Source organism: Phoxinus phoxinus (genome assembly GCF_949152265.1).
Source record: "Phoxinus phoxinus genome assembly, chromosome: 10".
In the NCBI taxonomy this organism is placed as follows: domain Eukaryota; kingdom Metazoa; phylum Chordata; class Actinopteri; order Cypriniformes; family Leuciscidae; genus Phoxinus; species Phoxinus phoxinus.
In genome coordinates, this window is record NC_136885.1 from 4,023,797 (window position 1) to 4,040,647 (window position 16,851).

At 38.6% G+C, this 16,851-nt stretch overlaps 1 protein-coding gene across 1 annotated transcript in view; it reads right to left on the bottom strand.

Annotated features, from left to right (window-relative positions):
• grik2 (glutamate receptor, ionotropic, kainate 2) overlaps positions 1-16,851 on the bottom strand; it is a 212,972-nt gene that overhangs the window by 53,217 nt on the left and 142,904 nt on the right. Inside the window, exons 9-10 of the mRNA XM_079625427.1 lie at positions 13,723-13,836; positions 2,448-2,654 (exon numbers count right to left, since the gene is read on the bottom strand). Of these exons, the coding sequence (XP_079481553.1) occupies positions 2,448-2,654; positions 13,723-13,836 (321 nt within the window). The remainder of the gene's footprint in view (positions 1-2,447; positions 2,655-13,722; positions 13,837-16,851) is intronic.

Sequence of the window (16,851 nt, forward strand, 5' to 3'; positions counted from 1 at the left end):
CTGAAGATGAGGACGACATGAGGATAATTAATGACATAATTTTTGGGTGAACTATCCCTTTAATGTGTCCTTGCTGATTAAAAATATATTAATTTCTACATTGCACATGTATATACAGTTTAAAATGTGGTTTATACAATGAAACTTATAACTTGAGTATTTTGCTTTAGCTGTGATGTTATTTTACACTGATCCCAGATTTATCATTCATTCATATAATGTGAAATCTTATCTTCAGAGGTGAGCATCTATTAAACTCCAAATAAAAAAAGAAAGTTATCAATAGACAAAGTGTCTTCAAAGTATCCTGTTCTGCACTCTTTAAAATCCTGCATAATAGTCTCGAGCCATCAAACGTATTTAAATGACACATGTCCAAGCCCAGTGCTGAGGTTTTATAGTTTGACTGCAGTGTGATTGTGAATGTGAGATTATACCCAGTACAATTTCGATGCGATAATTCTTCAAAGAAACATGGGGTTTGACACGGTGAAGGCGTTATTCCTCCTCCAGAACTGATGGAGGGCCTGCTGTCTGAACGCTGACACGCTAAAACTGACATTTAGTTCAATTTCACTGCTTTTACTGGTAGAATTGGTATAATTTCACTCAAAATAAAGGCTTCTGTCTAGAATTATTGGATTGTCTATAATTATTCCCAGAGGGGGCAAATTAATGCCAGAAGTGAGCAGATGTTGTCTCGCTACCTTCTTTTTTTCTTCTTCTTCTAAAGTCCTTTGACAAGATATTTTTATCTCTAGCACATCAATGTACTGGCAAACTGCAAACTCCAGACTGCTCTGAAAGCTTGTCAAGGCCAATTACAGTCTGTCCTGCTCTCGTCTTGTGGGGGGGTTTGCCGGGGAATGTTACGACAACACACACACACACACACTTTCACACCAGACGATCCGACCGTGGCCAATTGAGGAGCAGTGACTAAGAGAGATGTCTGAGATATCGGCTGGAGCAACGGATACTGCTATTGAACACTGTGCGGGGAGAAAATGCTCCTTTCTCAGAAATGTGTTTATTCCTATCGTAGTCTTAGAGGAGTCTAATGAGGATATCGAAGGGCAGTGTATGTGTGTGTTTGTACAAGTGTGTGTGTGCTTAATAAGCTCTATAGGGGGAAAACTAATGCCAGATTTTTCACTTTGTGTCCTCTCGGCAGTATGTGCTTGAGTTTTATTTTATCGCATCTTCATGCCATCTGCTGCGCACCCACACACACACACACACACACTGTTAATCTTATTTTCATATCTGTTTCCTCTCTACACTGAAAGCATCTCATTTTATTGTATAATCTTGACACGTCCCTTCTGCAGCAGGGTGGAAGTGTGTCAGGATTGCCTGAATTTAATTAAGAATTAAGTCCGATTTCTTAATAATGTAATTGAAATTGAATAGAGGCAACGAACAGGAAGTAGAATTTTAATTCAAATTTGAGTTTAAGTAGAATTAAGATGGAATGGAATTCAAAGGAATTTATAGAACTTCTGTGCAGTTTTGAAGAAAAAAAAAATCTGTAAGAATTAACATGATAAAACGTGTCAGCATACACAAAACATACGGGGTCATTCAAGAGCACCCTATAGAAAAGTTTGGGATAAGAGAGAGTGTGTTTGTCTTATGGTGCGTTCACACCGGACGCGAATAGCGCGTCAGGCGCGAGTGATTTCAATGTTAAGTCAATGCAAAGACGCGTTACACGCGTTTTACGCGCGTAACGCGTCTTTGCATTGACTTAACATTGGAATCACTCGCGCCTGACGCGCTATTCGCGTCCGGTGTGAACGCACCATTACAGAAATTCATACTTTTTCTCATTCAGTGAGGGCACATTAAATGCATCAAAAGTGGCAGTAGTGTTACTGAAGATTTCTATTGCAAATGCCGTTTATAGAACTTTCTATTCATCAACGAATGATGAAAAAAAAAAGTATCATGTATCCCACAAAAAAAAGTTTTCAACATCAGATCAGATCAGAAATCTTTCTTGAGCATCAAATGATCATATTATACTGATTTCTGAAGGATCATGTGACACTGAAGACTGGAGTAATGATGCTGAAAATTCAGCTTTGATCACAGGAAAATTTCATATATTAAAATAGTTTTTTAAAATTAATGTTTTACATTTTTGTTCGAATAAATGCAGCCTTGGTGAGCAGAAGAGACGCGTGTGGATTCTACGTGTGGATGATTAATCAAAATGAATGATTATTATTGTTATAAATCTGTTTATTGTCATTCTCTAAATTCAAGTTATTCATGATTTAAATTCCAATTCAACATCTTTGCGGGTGGCCAAGTCTATATACCGGTATTCACATTTATAAGTTTGAAAGGGGGCCAGTTTTGCTCAACCAGCAGGGTTGTACGGGAAGATGTGTGGGAGAAGAGCCGAGCGGAGTGCAATCAAACAGTGCAGTCTGACTCACGTGGTCCATCAGCTCTCGGACCATGCCGTTCCACTGGCCCGTGCTTTCCTCCTGCGCTCCGTACTTGCCGTCCTCCACCAGCCGCAGCTCGTAGGTGAAGCCCAGGATAGCAGCCAGCTCGCGCAGCAGGTCGATGCAGAAGCCCTCGAAGCGATCGTTCCCGTACAGCGGCTTATCCGACTTCTTGAACATCACGTAAGGCTCTTCCTGTGGAGACAAAACACATCGTGCTCTGAAACATCTCTGATATACGTCTGATAGGCTTGCACAGTCACAGAGAGTGAGGAATCACCTCAAGATGTCATGCACCTCAATATAATATAATATAATATAATATAATATAATATAATATAATATAATATAATATAATATAATATACAAATTGCAAACACATTTGCAAAAAATGTATTTTCACAATTATATTTGATTCATATTTTAAGAAAATGTTTACAGTTTTTATCTACACAATGAAAGTCATGTTTGGACACCAACGTTCTTCAAATATCTTTTGACAGAACAAAGAAATGTGATAACACTTTACTTAAAGTCTTTTTTTATACAATGCCTTATAACAATATTGTAATGCCTTAATTATGCCTTGAAATGCATTATGGTCTCATGAAAAATTACACAGTTATAATGCATTATAATACTTTTATTATATATTGTATTTAAAAAACAACCAATTTCAGCAGTAACAAGGAATCTGCAAATGTTATCATGCATTTTAACTGTGGTTACAATTATTTATGAAAATATATAATGCAGATTTGGAACAACACGAGGGTGAGAAGCCTAAACTATGACAATTTTCATTTTTATTTGATCAACCTCTTTAACATTGTGTTAACTAGTGTGATGCATGAGCAACATCATCAGTTTATGAGACAGCTGATCTTGGCAATAATAATGCAGATATCTGGTTTAGACAACAGGAAGCTGGTGTGAACAGATCCCTCTATACCAGCGAGATTCAGGAAGATTTGTCATGCCAGGGGAGCTTCGAGAGAGACAGAGAGAGAGAGAGAGAGAGAGAGAGAGAGAGAGAGAGAGAGAGAGGAGAGAGAGAGAGAGAGAGAGAGAGAGAGAGAGAGAGGGAGAGAGAGAGGGAGAGGGAGAGGGAGAGGGAGAGGGAGAGGGAGAGGAGAGAGAGAGAGAGAGAGAGAGAGAGAGAGAGAGAGAGAGAGAGAGAGAGAGAGAGAGAGAGAGAGAGAGAGAGAGAGAGAGAGAGAGAGAGAGAGAGAGAAGCGCTTGCCCGCCCCCACGCTGCTCACCGCCTGCATATTCACAGTCCTAATGAACCAATGAGAGCCAGCCTGTTCACAGCAGGAGCCCGGCATAGAAACAACACTTCTTCTCATGCATCAAAGCATCATGTATATGTACAAACTAGTTTCGCTTTTAGTTTTTTAATTTTTGCATAAATTCTCTGAGCATTGAAAACCTTAAGGCTTGTCCAGACCGAGGGCATCAAGTCGCAGAAAGATCGAACCGCACCGAGAGTCAAATGAAAAAGCATGTCCGTCACTCTCATGCTTTAATGCAAAACAGCTCATTTAACATAGAGATATCACTCACTTTCATCAAATATAAAAGCCATCTGATAATGCAGATATTACCCGCTTTAAAGCAGTGAAGGATTTAGATTGTGTTTAGGATTTTAGAAGTAGATTAACTACTGATAATGTTTACTTCAAAATGTTTAGATTCATTATTTTGAACTCGAGACCGACTCACTTAAAAAAAAGAAACTTCAAAGGCTGAAATTGAAATGATTTCAAGCAAACTGAAACACAAATATCAGTGTGAGATTATAATGTGCTTTCAGTTAATGGATAAAAAACATGATATTTCTGGGGAAAATTGGAACAAAATATAATTATCATCAATGGACATGAAATGTACCCTATATTGTAGAATTACTCCTATAGTTGCTTCGTTGTATAGACATAACTAACCTTTACAGTTTGGTGATATTCAAGTCAGACAAACTCTGAAAGTGTATCATCACTGTAACAAATGTAGTGTTAAGCTTAACTAAAAATGCAAGCTTATGGCTTTGGATCCACAAATAAAAGACATCATAATTGTTTAATTCATAAAACTTGATATATTATGTTTGATGAAAGCACAGATCAACTTTAATAGTTGAGTACTCAAAAAAGTCTCGAAACAAAGTTTTTTCCTGCTTTTTCACAGTGTGCATGGACTGAAATGATTTTGTCTGCAAAAATTCAAAGAGCAATGGTAAATATGACTGCACCTTAAAGCATTAGGTTTGATTAGACATCAAATACTTAAACATTCTTTAAAATCATGTATTCAGTTTAAAGTTTTACTTGAATTACGCTAACAATAACATTTGTAATGACCTCCCTATTGAACCATTTTTGTTTTGTAAGCAATTAATTTCACATCTTCCATGTAGCAAAAATATGACCTGCTGTTATTCAGATCTAGACTAAAGTATTGGGACACACTTCTTAATAATTTAATTCAGGTGTTTCAATCAGACCCATTGCCAATAAAAACCAAGCACCCATTAAAGTCTGCATTTACAAAAATGTGGGTCGTTCTGAAGAGCTCAGTGAATTCAAGCGTGATATTGTGATAGGATGCCATCTTTTCAGTTTGCAAGATTTCATCCCTGCTAGATATTTCACGGTCAACTGTAAGTGGTATTGATGCCAAATTGCCAACACTGCTGATTCCATAGCTGGAGAAACTTCCATTAATATCAGCACAAAAACTGTGCGGCGGGAGCATCATGGAATGAGTTTTCATGGCGAAGATTCTGCATTCAAGCCTCACATCATCAAGTACAATGCCAAGCGTTGGATGGAGTGCTGTAAAGTACGCCGCCACTGGACTCTGGAGCAGAGAAAGGGGAGGGATGAATCACGCTTCTCTGTCTGGCTATCCAATGGTCGAGTCTAGGTTTGGTGGTCTCTAAGACCCGTCTCTATTGCAGCATGACTGTGACCCAGTGCATAAAGCAAGGTCCGTAAAGACATGGTTGGATGAGTTTGGTGTGGAAAAACTGGACTGTCCCGCACTGAGCCCTGACTTCAACTGACCAAACTAAATGGGGTGAATTGATACGGAGATTACGAGCCAGGCCTTGTTATCCAACATCAGTGCCTGACATCACAAATGCTGTACTCTCCGAAATCTTGTGGAAAGCCTTCCCAGAAGAGTGTTAGTTGTTATAGCAACAAAAGGGGGACTAACTCCATGTCATTAAAGTCCCTGTTGGCGTAATGGTCAGGTGTCCCAATAGTTTTGTCCATGTAGTATATCTGGAACGCTACACTCTAAAAAATGTTGGGTTGTTTTAACCCAATTGTGGGTCAAATATGGACAAACCCAGCCATTGGGTTACATTTTTAAATTGCATTTTTGATCCAACGTTTGGGTCTGTCCATATTTGACCCAAATTTGGGTTAAAACAACCCAGCATTTTTTAGAGTGTAGGTTCAGACACCCAAATGCTTATATCATAGCAGTGTTTTTAAATAGTTGACCTACAAGATGACAAAAAAACTTTGCTTTGCTATCGCATTAAATTTTGTCACTGCACACCTGTTGTCATTAATGCTTTCATCATAGTGTAAATTAGTGGTGTTTAATAAGGCAAGCATCTCTATTATTGTTTCTCATACTTAGGATTAATCAATAAACAAACCTGTAACAGGTTTAAGTCAAACACCTTTATTTTAACAGGGATTTATATAATAGAAATGTTTTCAAAGCAGATTCACAATAGCACACGTTTGCGCTACAGACATGAATGGTACCTCACACTATGCAGCATTCATTTATCAGCTGGTACAACTTAGATGTACAATGAAGGAAGGACTTAATCCATATCTAAAGAGCAGAATATCACAGAGATTAGGGGTGGGCTCTTTTAGAAATGGAGCCGCCCAGAACACCTCAGCAATAACAAGAACTCAGAACATCCTGCACAGCAATGCCCTAGCAACCACTCAGAACACCTTAGTAACTGCATATCAATGCCTTATCAAACACCCTTAGCAACACGGTGAAACCCCTTAGCCACCGCTTAGCATCATTACGGAGAGTTTTCTATGGGAATGCACCAGTCACAATGTCTTTTGTGTAATGTAAAATCATGATTTCATGAGTCAGGTCATGAATTCTGCTTCAGTAAATTCAGTCGCTCCACCGTTCATGGTGCATGAGCTCTAAATCAACACAGAGCCAATAAGAGCTTTTACATTAGAGCTCTGAGATGTTAGTGGACTGGGAACCTGTGTTGCTTCGAGCTCAGTCAGAGCTACCTTTAGTTTATGAGCACTGACCGCACGCTCCTCCAGGCCTGTAGCGCTCAGGTCAGATTTTCATTGGCCGAAAGCCGTGTCAAATCACCCCGTTGAGCTCTTTGTGCTGGAGCATTGTTTGTACATGTGTGTATTTCCATGGAAACTGATGAAGTTGGAGAGGGTTGCTCACAGTGAGCGGTAATATTTAATAACTGTCTGAGCTTTTTAAACACACGTAACGCTTTGACTTATCGCTGAAGCTGAACACTCACTGAGCACTGCGGCTTTCTTTTCCATTTGGCTTTTGTTTGTGTTTGGTTTTACATTCAGCTGGGTTTCATTTATAGTGCCGAACTCAAACATCTGCGAGATCTACCAGTCTACACAGCCAACGTATCGCTCAGAAGAGTGACATTTTGCTTGCAAATGGGTTTTTAATTAGCTTCAGTGATTTGACAATTATTTTTGATCAATCTTAAAATGCATCCTTTAGCATTGTCATTTATGTATTTTTCTGTTACTTGTTCTCTATTCTTTCCTTCCAATGGAAATGTCAATTTGTGATGAAAGACAGAAAGCGAGAGAGCATATAAAAGCTCGTCTGTGTGTGTGTGTGTGTGTGTACGCATGTTTACGCCAAACAGAAAGCAGAGGATTCAAGGTCAGAAAGCTGCAGTGGCTGATGGGTAGGACAGCTTCCCACAAATCTGAGAAAGGTGCATCTTAATATCTGAAAATGCTCCAGAATGCTTTGAAGTACTCGTGAAACATTTCATGGAAAAATAGCAGGAGATGCATTACGTTTTCAGAAGTGCCAGAGGTCTTTGATTAATGTTGCCGACAACCTGCTATTTCTGCATTACAAACCACCCTTGATCAACAATACGAATTTGAAGACTTCTGCACTCCTAAAACACTGGAGTGACTTCAGAAGTTTGTTAAAAGACATTTTGTTTCTTCTTGAGAACTATTACATATTGAATACATTTTGGGTAACTCTCGCAAAACCTCTCAGGAGTATGCATCATTCTGCACACACACACACATACACAAAAAAAAGAAAAAAGATATTATCTTTTGCCCATTTGGAAAGCCATTTGAAGACCATTAAGATGTTTTGCACTGCAACATTTTTATGTGATAATAATAGAATAATTCAAACATTACGGCCCACAAAGGGCAACAGCACATTTTTAAGGGTAGGACTCCACTACCCCAGGCCTAATGAGTGCACTATGCCATCAAAAGTCCCGGACAACAGCCGCTACACTGACGACACTCATATGTTATGAATATAAAACAATTAAAAATCAATATTTTACACAATATTTTCTTTATTTTGATTTTGAACTGCAAAATAACCCACAAATGTTCTTAAGTTTTGTGAGATTTACCCATTGAATGTTTTTAAAAGATCAACAAATAGATTAATAGTTTGTGGGTAACACTGTATTTCATTAGTCCACTTTAGACATTCTACTAAGTAAAAGTAACTTTGCAACTACATGTCAGCTAACTCTCATTGGAGTATTAGTAGACTGTCTGCTTAATATCTGCAAACTCTTTATTTGAATGCTCCCCGAGTAGAAAATCTGAGACAAGGACAACGTTTAGTCCGAATCTAGCTTTCTAATAAACCTGGAATTGTTTATACTATGAGTATTGTCGGCTATTTGATGAACTGATAATATTCCTCTATTGTATACTATAAGTCACTTTGGATAATAGTGTTTGCTAAAAGCATAAATGTAAATGCAATGTTACTGACTAAGAAGCATCTAAACTGCCTAAGACAATTTATACTACAACCTCCCCCGGAACAGCAAATATTGCATCTAAACTCATAAAAGAGCAATTGAGAGAATGAAGTCTAATTAAATCCATTCAGCAGATGGGAGAGAAACTACACCTAAAGGCTAAGTCACCTTCCATTACTTGCCATCTAATTAAAAACTGGAATATTTTGACTCCTGGAAACAATGATACTGGCTCAATCAAACTTTTTTTTTTTTTATAAACCACAGTGTTATTAATTGTCCAATACGCTGTGTAGCAGTGCACATCCAGATAGAGTAATATCTGGAGGTGAAGGGGCAACTGAATCCAATTGTAAAGCTATAGGAGACACTGTGCTGCTGCGTCCCGAACTCAACACCACTAGACTGCTGGTTAACATTGAAACACTGAAATCATTCAGCTATTAATCACTGATTTAGAGAACAAAACATCCTGGAAGATGAGAAAATAAGACAAAACCGAACTGTATTGTGACATGCGAGTAAACTATTCATCACCTGATGTGTCCTGCATACGAAACTAGCAACCAATATCTGCCAGGAAACAAGATTACAAAGCCAACGTTTGTCAGGTTACTCAGGCAAGGTGTGTGTAAGCACTAGGAAATGTAGCTTACAAAAAAATGTATACACAAATAAATAAATAAATAAAACACTGATTTTAACTAATATTAAAACAAGGCACCATTAAGAATGATATCATGCAAAGTCAGTGAATAGATATAGCAGGGTCAAAAATTTGTTGTAAAAATACCACCAAAATTCACTACACGGTGTTTCGTTACTAAACGAATCTCCGCTTTTGAACAAATTGGTTGAGTAAATGATTCAATGACCCATTCAGAAAGACAGTCACTTTCTTCATTCCTGGACAAATCAGACGTTTTGAATGAATTGGCTGAATGAATAAGCCGATGACTTACTGTACACATATGACTTGCTGCCACCTGATGTCAGTTTTAGTTGATATATTCTTGATATAGTTGTAGTTTCTATAGTCAAAATGTGATATTATCTCATAACATTAATTATGCAATTGTGAATGCATTCATCCCACCTCCGAGCTGCATTCAACAGCTTGTGCAGATACTGTATCTAAATGCACTTCAGATGCAGATGCTGCTACGGATTTCATTTGATCTGATTTCAGCCATATGGTGTCTCATTTTATTTGGATTTATTTATTAAAAGTGAAGAATTATAAAGACAAAATATGACACATTCATTTAATAAGGTTGGAAAAATTGTCCTTAAACAATAAAAAAAAACGCCCCTTAAATAATTTGAAGAGGGCAAATATTAATTTCTGTCACTCCTGTACAGTCAATGGAAGTTTCTCTCAACTCATCTTTCATTACTTTTTTTTTTTTAGAAATGTAAGCGCAAACTTGCAGCATGTTTGCTCACAGCCTATTAATAACAATTTCCTTTCTGCAGCAGCACAATGACGGCTTCAGAGGCAAACCTGAGGGCATTAAACTTTCATGTAAGGACTGACATTCAGCGCTCAGCATTCACCCCTCCCAGCAGTCTCCTCTCACACTTTCTCTCCTTTCATTCATGACAGCTTTGATCCTTGGCCGCCTGACTCACACAACTAGCATTTGTAGCATTTAATGCATTCTGATCGGTCACTGAGAGAGAATAAAAACTCACACTATACTCAGTTTAATGAACTTGACCTTTTGCCTTGAATTTATTCCGTGTATTGACAAAAGTAAACTTGCTGTGGGAGGGAGGATCTTGGAGTCCTAATGCACATGTAAGTTAAACCATCTGACATAATGATTAGAGATGCACCGATACTACATTTCTCCACCGATACGATAACCAATTATTCAGAGTATATGCCGATACCGATAGTTTGGTTTTCTTACGGAGAAGAACAAAACTCTCCCAAGCTAATGCTGTAAACTAGAGAGAAGCATCTGATTTGGTACATCACTTGTCTTCATAAAAAAAATATTTAAACATACATATAAAATTAACAGTAAATAACGCTCCTCTTTTTATAGCTAACTAACAAACTTTTTCAAGGTGGGGGAATTTGTGGATACGTTCTAATTTGAAATCTGTAAATATGTTCAATATTTGAAACCGTTCGACAGCAGGTCCATCATCAGAAACACTGAGTGATGCAACGGTGAGGGGATTGAGAGGCATAGAGCAGTGAATACATTTTTCTTTTCATTTTCTGACTCAGAATACTGTCGTTCTGCATGATCAAAGGGACAACAAATGAAGATGTGGAAATTCTGAAATGCCACAAATGTCAATTGACTGACTGTTTCCTGTGACATTAAACCCGTTAACCTCTATGTTGTCATTTTGTTTTCATCTGTTCAATCAAAAGGCAATTTTAACGCAAGTTCGTGACATTGTTTGACACAACACATCAGGCTCTGGTGTAAACCCGGGGTCGGAAACCTGTGGTACGTGTGCAAACGTCACGGGCACGTGAGCAATAGCGAGAGACGTGTCGTGCATGCATTTCATTTAGATGTATTCTTTCACACCAGCATCTACATTTTGAGGTGATCATTCCTCATAGTCACACAGTGATGTTCGGAGCTATAAACAGGGGTGCACAAATCTTTTTTGGTCTGGTTTCAAGGGTGCACCTGGAGATGCTGCTTGGTACTCACACTTTACGCGGCACATTTATCCTAAAACGTAAAATAACACTATTTGTTCACTGTAGGAATTCCTGAACATTCCACACACACACACACCTCACAATGACGAGCAAAATACACCATTCACGTACACATGCAGGTTCATAATAGGGTCCCAATGGAAATCTGTTATTTGTGAAAATAAAAAAAAATTAGGCTTTAAAAAAACACTTCAGAAATATTTAAAATACTGCACTACTTCTATGTCCATTTCAAATAAGCCAGTTGGAATAAAGTAATTGATGTGAAATGATTATGCTTAAAAACAAAGTGTTGTACCAATATAAATGCATTCAATTAGTCACTTAATGACAAAAGGTTTACCAATTTCTTCTACAAACCCGCAGAAATCAATAGCGCAACTCCTAGCAGCAATAAGATTTAATGGACAATAACACAGATAGCTAACAGCTGTTTCTCAGATGTTTCTCTTCAGAAAAAGGTCCCACTATAGAGATTGAAAAGGATCAGTCTGTGCTCAGATGTGCCAAAATGCCAAATTATGCAATCAAAAGGCAGAGATCTTTAAAATTAATTGAAACATTCCACAACAAATTATCCCAAAAGCAAATGATCTGTGCTATAATATCCATATACACTTTATAGCTCATTTGCCACTAAGGAATGAATTTGTCACCCAAAGGAAACCCATGACAAATCTATCCATATACCGGTAGTGCTGAGCCACAGTGCCACCCAATTTGGAGTATGTGTTCGATAAAAATACCCAAAAAGTCAATAACTTATCAATAACTTGTCAATAACTTAACATATCATTATAAATTGTATCATTATTATTTAAATTTTAATATTAGAAATGTAGGACCATAAAACAATATTTTTATTTATTTTAATATTTCTATTTCCCTCTGCTAAAGCAAAATGAGTTAAATAAGCTAACACGGGCATCACACATTTGAACACATTTACAATTCGGATGGGGGGTGGGGGTAATTTGTTTTATTTTTGTTCAATTTTGTTCAGTGGATACTTAAAGTGCAAAAATAATATATAAAAAAGTGAAGGTAAAAGTAGTTTGCTTAAAGAAATCTTACAAGTATACTTGCTGTATAAAATAAATATTAAAATAGTAGTTTACTGAGAGTATTCTTTAGAGTGTACGTTTGTAATCAAAAAATGGGTTAGAAGTATATGACTAGCAAACTAACAATATAACTATAAGTTCACTAGTACAGTTGCAGTTCTATGAAAAAGAAAGATAAAACTTAGATATAAACTACTGGCAAATTCAAAATTTACTACTTAAAGTACATTTAAAAGTACACTTTTAAAAACTAAAAACTATTAGAATAGTACACATACAAGTATACTACTAGTGCACTGATATCAGTACACTTTCTTGAAAAATACTTTCACTTTATTTTAAGCATATATCGTTTTTTAGTATTTTTAAACTATTTAATAGACTACTCTATCAAAAGAGCACAAGCCTTAGAATAACTATACTTTTCTGAAGTCTGATCAAAAGTTTAAGTAAAAGAAAGCCAAATATACTTATACTCTTCTGTATACTTGTAGTAGAATTCTTAATAAGTGTATCTCAATAAAAAGATTACGTATAAGCTAAGAATACAGAAGTATAATTTTGTAAAGTATTTTGTCTCCATTACGTACATAAAAAGTAGACTGGAAGTATAATCTATCATTTGTAGTTTAAAAGAAGCGTACAAATAGCACACTTGAAAAACACCTAACCTATAAATGATACTTAAAAGGGAACAGTGGGATACTTCAAAGAGTAGTTCACTTACACAATTGTCTGTATAAAAGAGTTTTCTTAGTTTATTTCATCAATAGGCACGGCATCTGAACAGATGACAGGAACAAAGCTACTATTCTGATTGGTGGTGAGAGACCGAAATGGTTGAACAGCCTCAAACCACAAACCTCGAGTGCTTCGTCACTCAGGGACCACGCTAGTGCAATCTGACATGAGTGAGCTGCCTTTAGCTTCAACTATCAGAGAAGTGTGAGAAAAGAAGGTGAAGGAGCAATACAATATAATATGATATATTTTAGCGAGAGTTTTCAGGGTCTACTGTTAGTGTCAGTGGCATAGTGTCAGTTTAGGAGAATTTAAAATGCTATTCCACACAATTTGTCTCAAATAAAATGTATGAGGTAAATCAAACAACAACAACACGTGAAAAACAGGAACACAGCAGTGAATAGTGCAATCTACACTACAGTACAATGCTGCAAATACGGGACCCGTTTCACTAAAGTTAATTTTATTTTACTTTATTTTAAACATAAACTTAATTACATTTTGTTACATATATGCTTAAAAGAAAAAGAAAACACTATTTGGCAAAATATACTCTGAAAACAAGTTTATATTATTTTATGGTTATTTAGATTTTTAAAGGTAAAATTAGACAAAAATACTGATTAAGAAACTGATATCTATATTTATTTTCACTGTCACTGAAAACAGTATGCATGCAAACTAGAAGAAATACGAACCAATAAAATATGTTATTTAGATTTTATTTACCAGAATAGTGGACACCACCAGCGATCTGTTGGCGAGAGAGTCAGTCACATTGGCTGCTTTTCCTTTCTGGTTCTCCGTCATGTTCAAACCACTTGCATGATCCCATGTCCCAATCTGCAAAAAAACAAAACTATATTTTCATAAATCTATGACATGATACAAAATAAGAGAATTAATTCCTCAATAGCATAATAAAGAGCACGTTCCAACATCCAACAAGTTTTCTTGTAGAGCCATCCCTTTCGAGGGAGCTCAGTGCTGAGACAGAATATTGACCCAATGGGAATGCTTTTGTGCGACTGCATCTGAAGCACTTGTCATTATCTAAACCGTACCCTCTGGACTTACGGGTTCAAGATGTTAACGCTGAAACTCACTGTATTCCAAATCAAGTCTGGCAACTGGTTTGTTACAATAGAAGATGCTTACTTTCTCAATCCTTTCTCAACACAGGAAGTTCTTCAGGTTCTTCTTAAGCACTTGCCATCATCTAAACCAAGGCTTCTCAACCCTGGTCCTCAAGGGCCACTGTCCTGCAGAGTTTAGGTCCAACCTTGATCAAACTCACCTGCCTGTAGCTTTCCAGTATTCCTGAAAGGCTTAATTAGCTGACTCAGGTGTGTTTGATTTAGGGTTAGAGCTAAACTCTGCAGGTCAGTGGCCCTCGAGGACCAGGGTTGAGAATGCCTGAGAACCGTACCCTCTGGACTTACGGGTTCAAGATGTTAACGCTGAAACTCATTGTGTTCCAAATCAAGTCTGGCAACTGGTTTTCTACAATAGAAGATGCTTACTTTCTCCATCCATCCTTTCTCAACACAGGAAGTTCTTCAGGTTTGCTTTCGGGGGCAAAGCTTACCAACATCAGGTTCTTTCATTCGGCCTAGTCTTGTCATCTCGCTCTTTCGCAGAGTGCATGAATGCAGCAATTGTCTTTTGCGATTCCAGGGAAACAATTAGATTTACGACTGATTTGTTCTAGCTCAGTCTGGGCACTTGAGGTGCTTGGGGTTTAAACTCAAACTGCTTGGGGTTTAAACTTTAAACTCTTGTTTACACTCAAACAAGAATGTGCTCTGTCCATTACAGAGAGCCACTTTTCTAGAAGTGATATAGGACTCGACTACGATGCAGGCACATCTGTCTCCTGCTCGTATCAAGTCGATTCTCTGAGCCATAGGCAAGATCAGACTAGGCTAAGCCGTCACTGTTTCAGAGACTGTTGGGACTCATGGCAGTCGTGTCCAATGTAATTCTTTTGGACCTTCTAAACATGAGACCATTGCAGTAATGACTCAAGACCAAGAGGTTTAACATCATCAGGGTTATGCGCAGAAGTTGTCGTACCCTAGTGATATGGAAGAAGCCTTGGTTTTTGGCCAAGGTTCCTGTGTTGGGGCCTCCTGTCGTCACAAGATGCTAACGACTGATGCTTCCCTCATCGGCCAGGGTCCGGTCCTAGATAGCCGCTCAACTCAACGTCTGTGGAGAGGTCACAATCCTTTATGGGACACACATTGCTTGGTAATAACAGGATTGCATTTCTAGCTCTGAGATACTTCCTCTTGTCCTACAACACATCGGTACTCTCATTCATAAATCACTTGAGGGGTCTGCGGTCGTGATCTCTATGCACCAGATACTCCTCAGGGCCCAGGGAAAGATGCTCTCTGTGAGGGCTGTCTACATCCCTGAGCACCTGAATCAGGAGGCAGACATCCGGCCCGGAGAATGGAGACTCCATGCAGAAACTGTTGATTAGAGGGAGTTCGGCCAGGCAGAAGTGGACTGTATGCAAACAACGCACTGTCCGCTCTTTTCTCCCTCATACATCCAGTTCCGTTGGGGCTGGATGCCATGCTTCAGGCGTGGACAAGGCTGTGCCTGTACACTTTTCCCCTGATTGCTCTTCTCCCAGTAGTTCTAGAGAGGGTTTAGATGCTGAGGGGGATCAACACTTATACTCTGGTCTCTCAACTAAAGTTGTTGAGACCATTTTTAACTCTAGAGCTCTCTCCACAAGGAAACTATGTGCCTTAAAGAGGAAACACTCTTTATTTTGACCCATTTAACTGCCCGGTTTGTTCAGTGCTGCAGTTCCTTCAGGATTGCTTTTCTCTTAGGGCAATGCATAAGCAAATAGATCGTTGAAGCAGTTTGTGTGGCTCAAGAGGTGCGTAGTCTTCCTTTGTCCTAATTCATCAGAGGCCATTCTACTAGGAGTATGGATTCCTCTAAGGCATTGTTATCAGCGGTTTCCTTTCAAGATGTTTGTGATTTGGCTGGTCCTCTCCATACCCCTTCATCAGGTTATATAGCCTGGATATGGAATCTACCACAGGCTCTCAAGTGCTTGAGACTCGAGTTTTGTGCTCGTTACAATTCACAACTTTTGGGCAGGCATTTGTTCAGTATGGCGTAGTGGGTGTGGACGTTCCCAGCATTCAGAAGAAGCGTTGAGTCTCCGTTACAACTGTAAAACTGGTTCCCTGATGCTGCGTTCACACCAAATGCGAATAGAGCGTCTGGCGCAAGTGATTTCCATGTTAAGTCAATGTAAAGATGCGTTTACGCGCGTCTGGAGGTCCTGCGGTGCCAATGAGGTGTTTAGCGCAGTGGATGCGAATTTGCCTCATTCGCTTATCCAGTTTGCGCATATGAGGCGAATACTTTTGGAGGCTGGCTCCATGTATCATCCAAACAAAAATAAATTATAGATTAGGTGGGTGAGGGTGATCCTCGCTCCAATGCGGGACAACAGGCGCGGGACAGGCAGAAGTACCACTGAAAGCGGCCATCATCCAGACGCAGCTCCTGGAGCAAATGGTGAAATCGCCAAACTGGGTACCCCTCCGGAGAGTCTGGTGGACCCAAGTACGGCGACGATGATCCCTACGCCGCTGGTCTGCTCTCCAGAGCAAATGCAGAGCGGTAACTCTCTCAATGAATGCTGATCAGCCATCTTGCAAACAGACAACCGCCTAGCCCCTTCCACAAGAAGCGGATTTTGTCTCGGACGCGGGTCAATTTAGCTTCAAACGCTTTCTTTTTACGCGCATCCTTTTCGCTTTGGACACGCGAATGGATTTAAAATGTTCAAGCATCCAACTAGACGCGATAGGTGCGAAT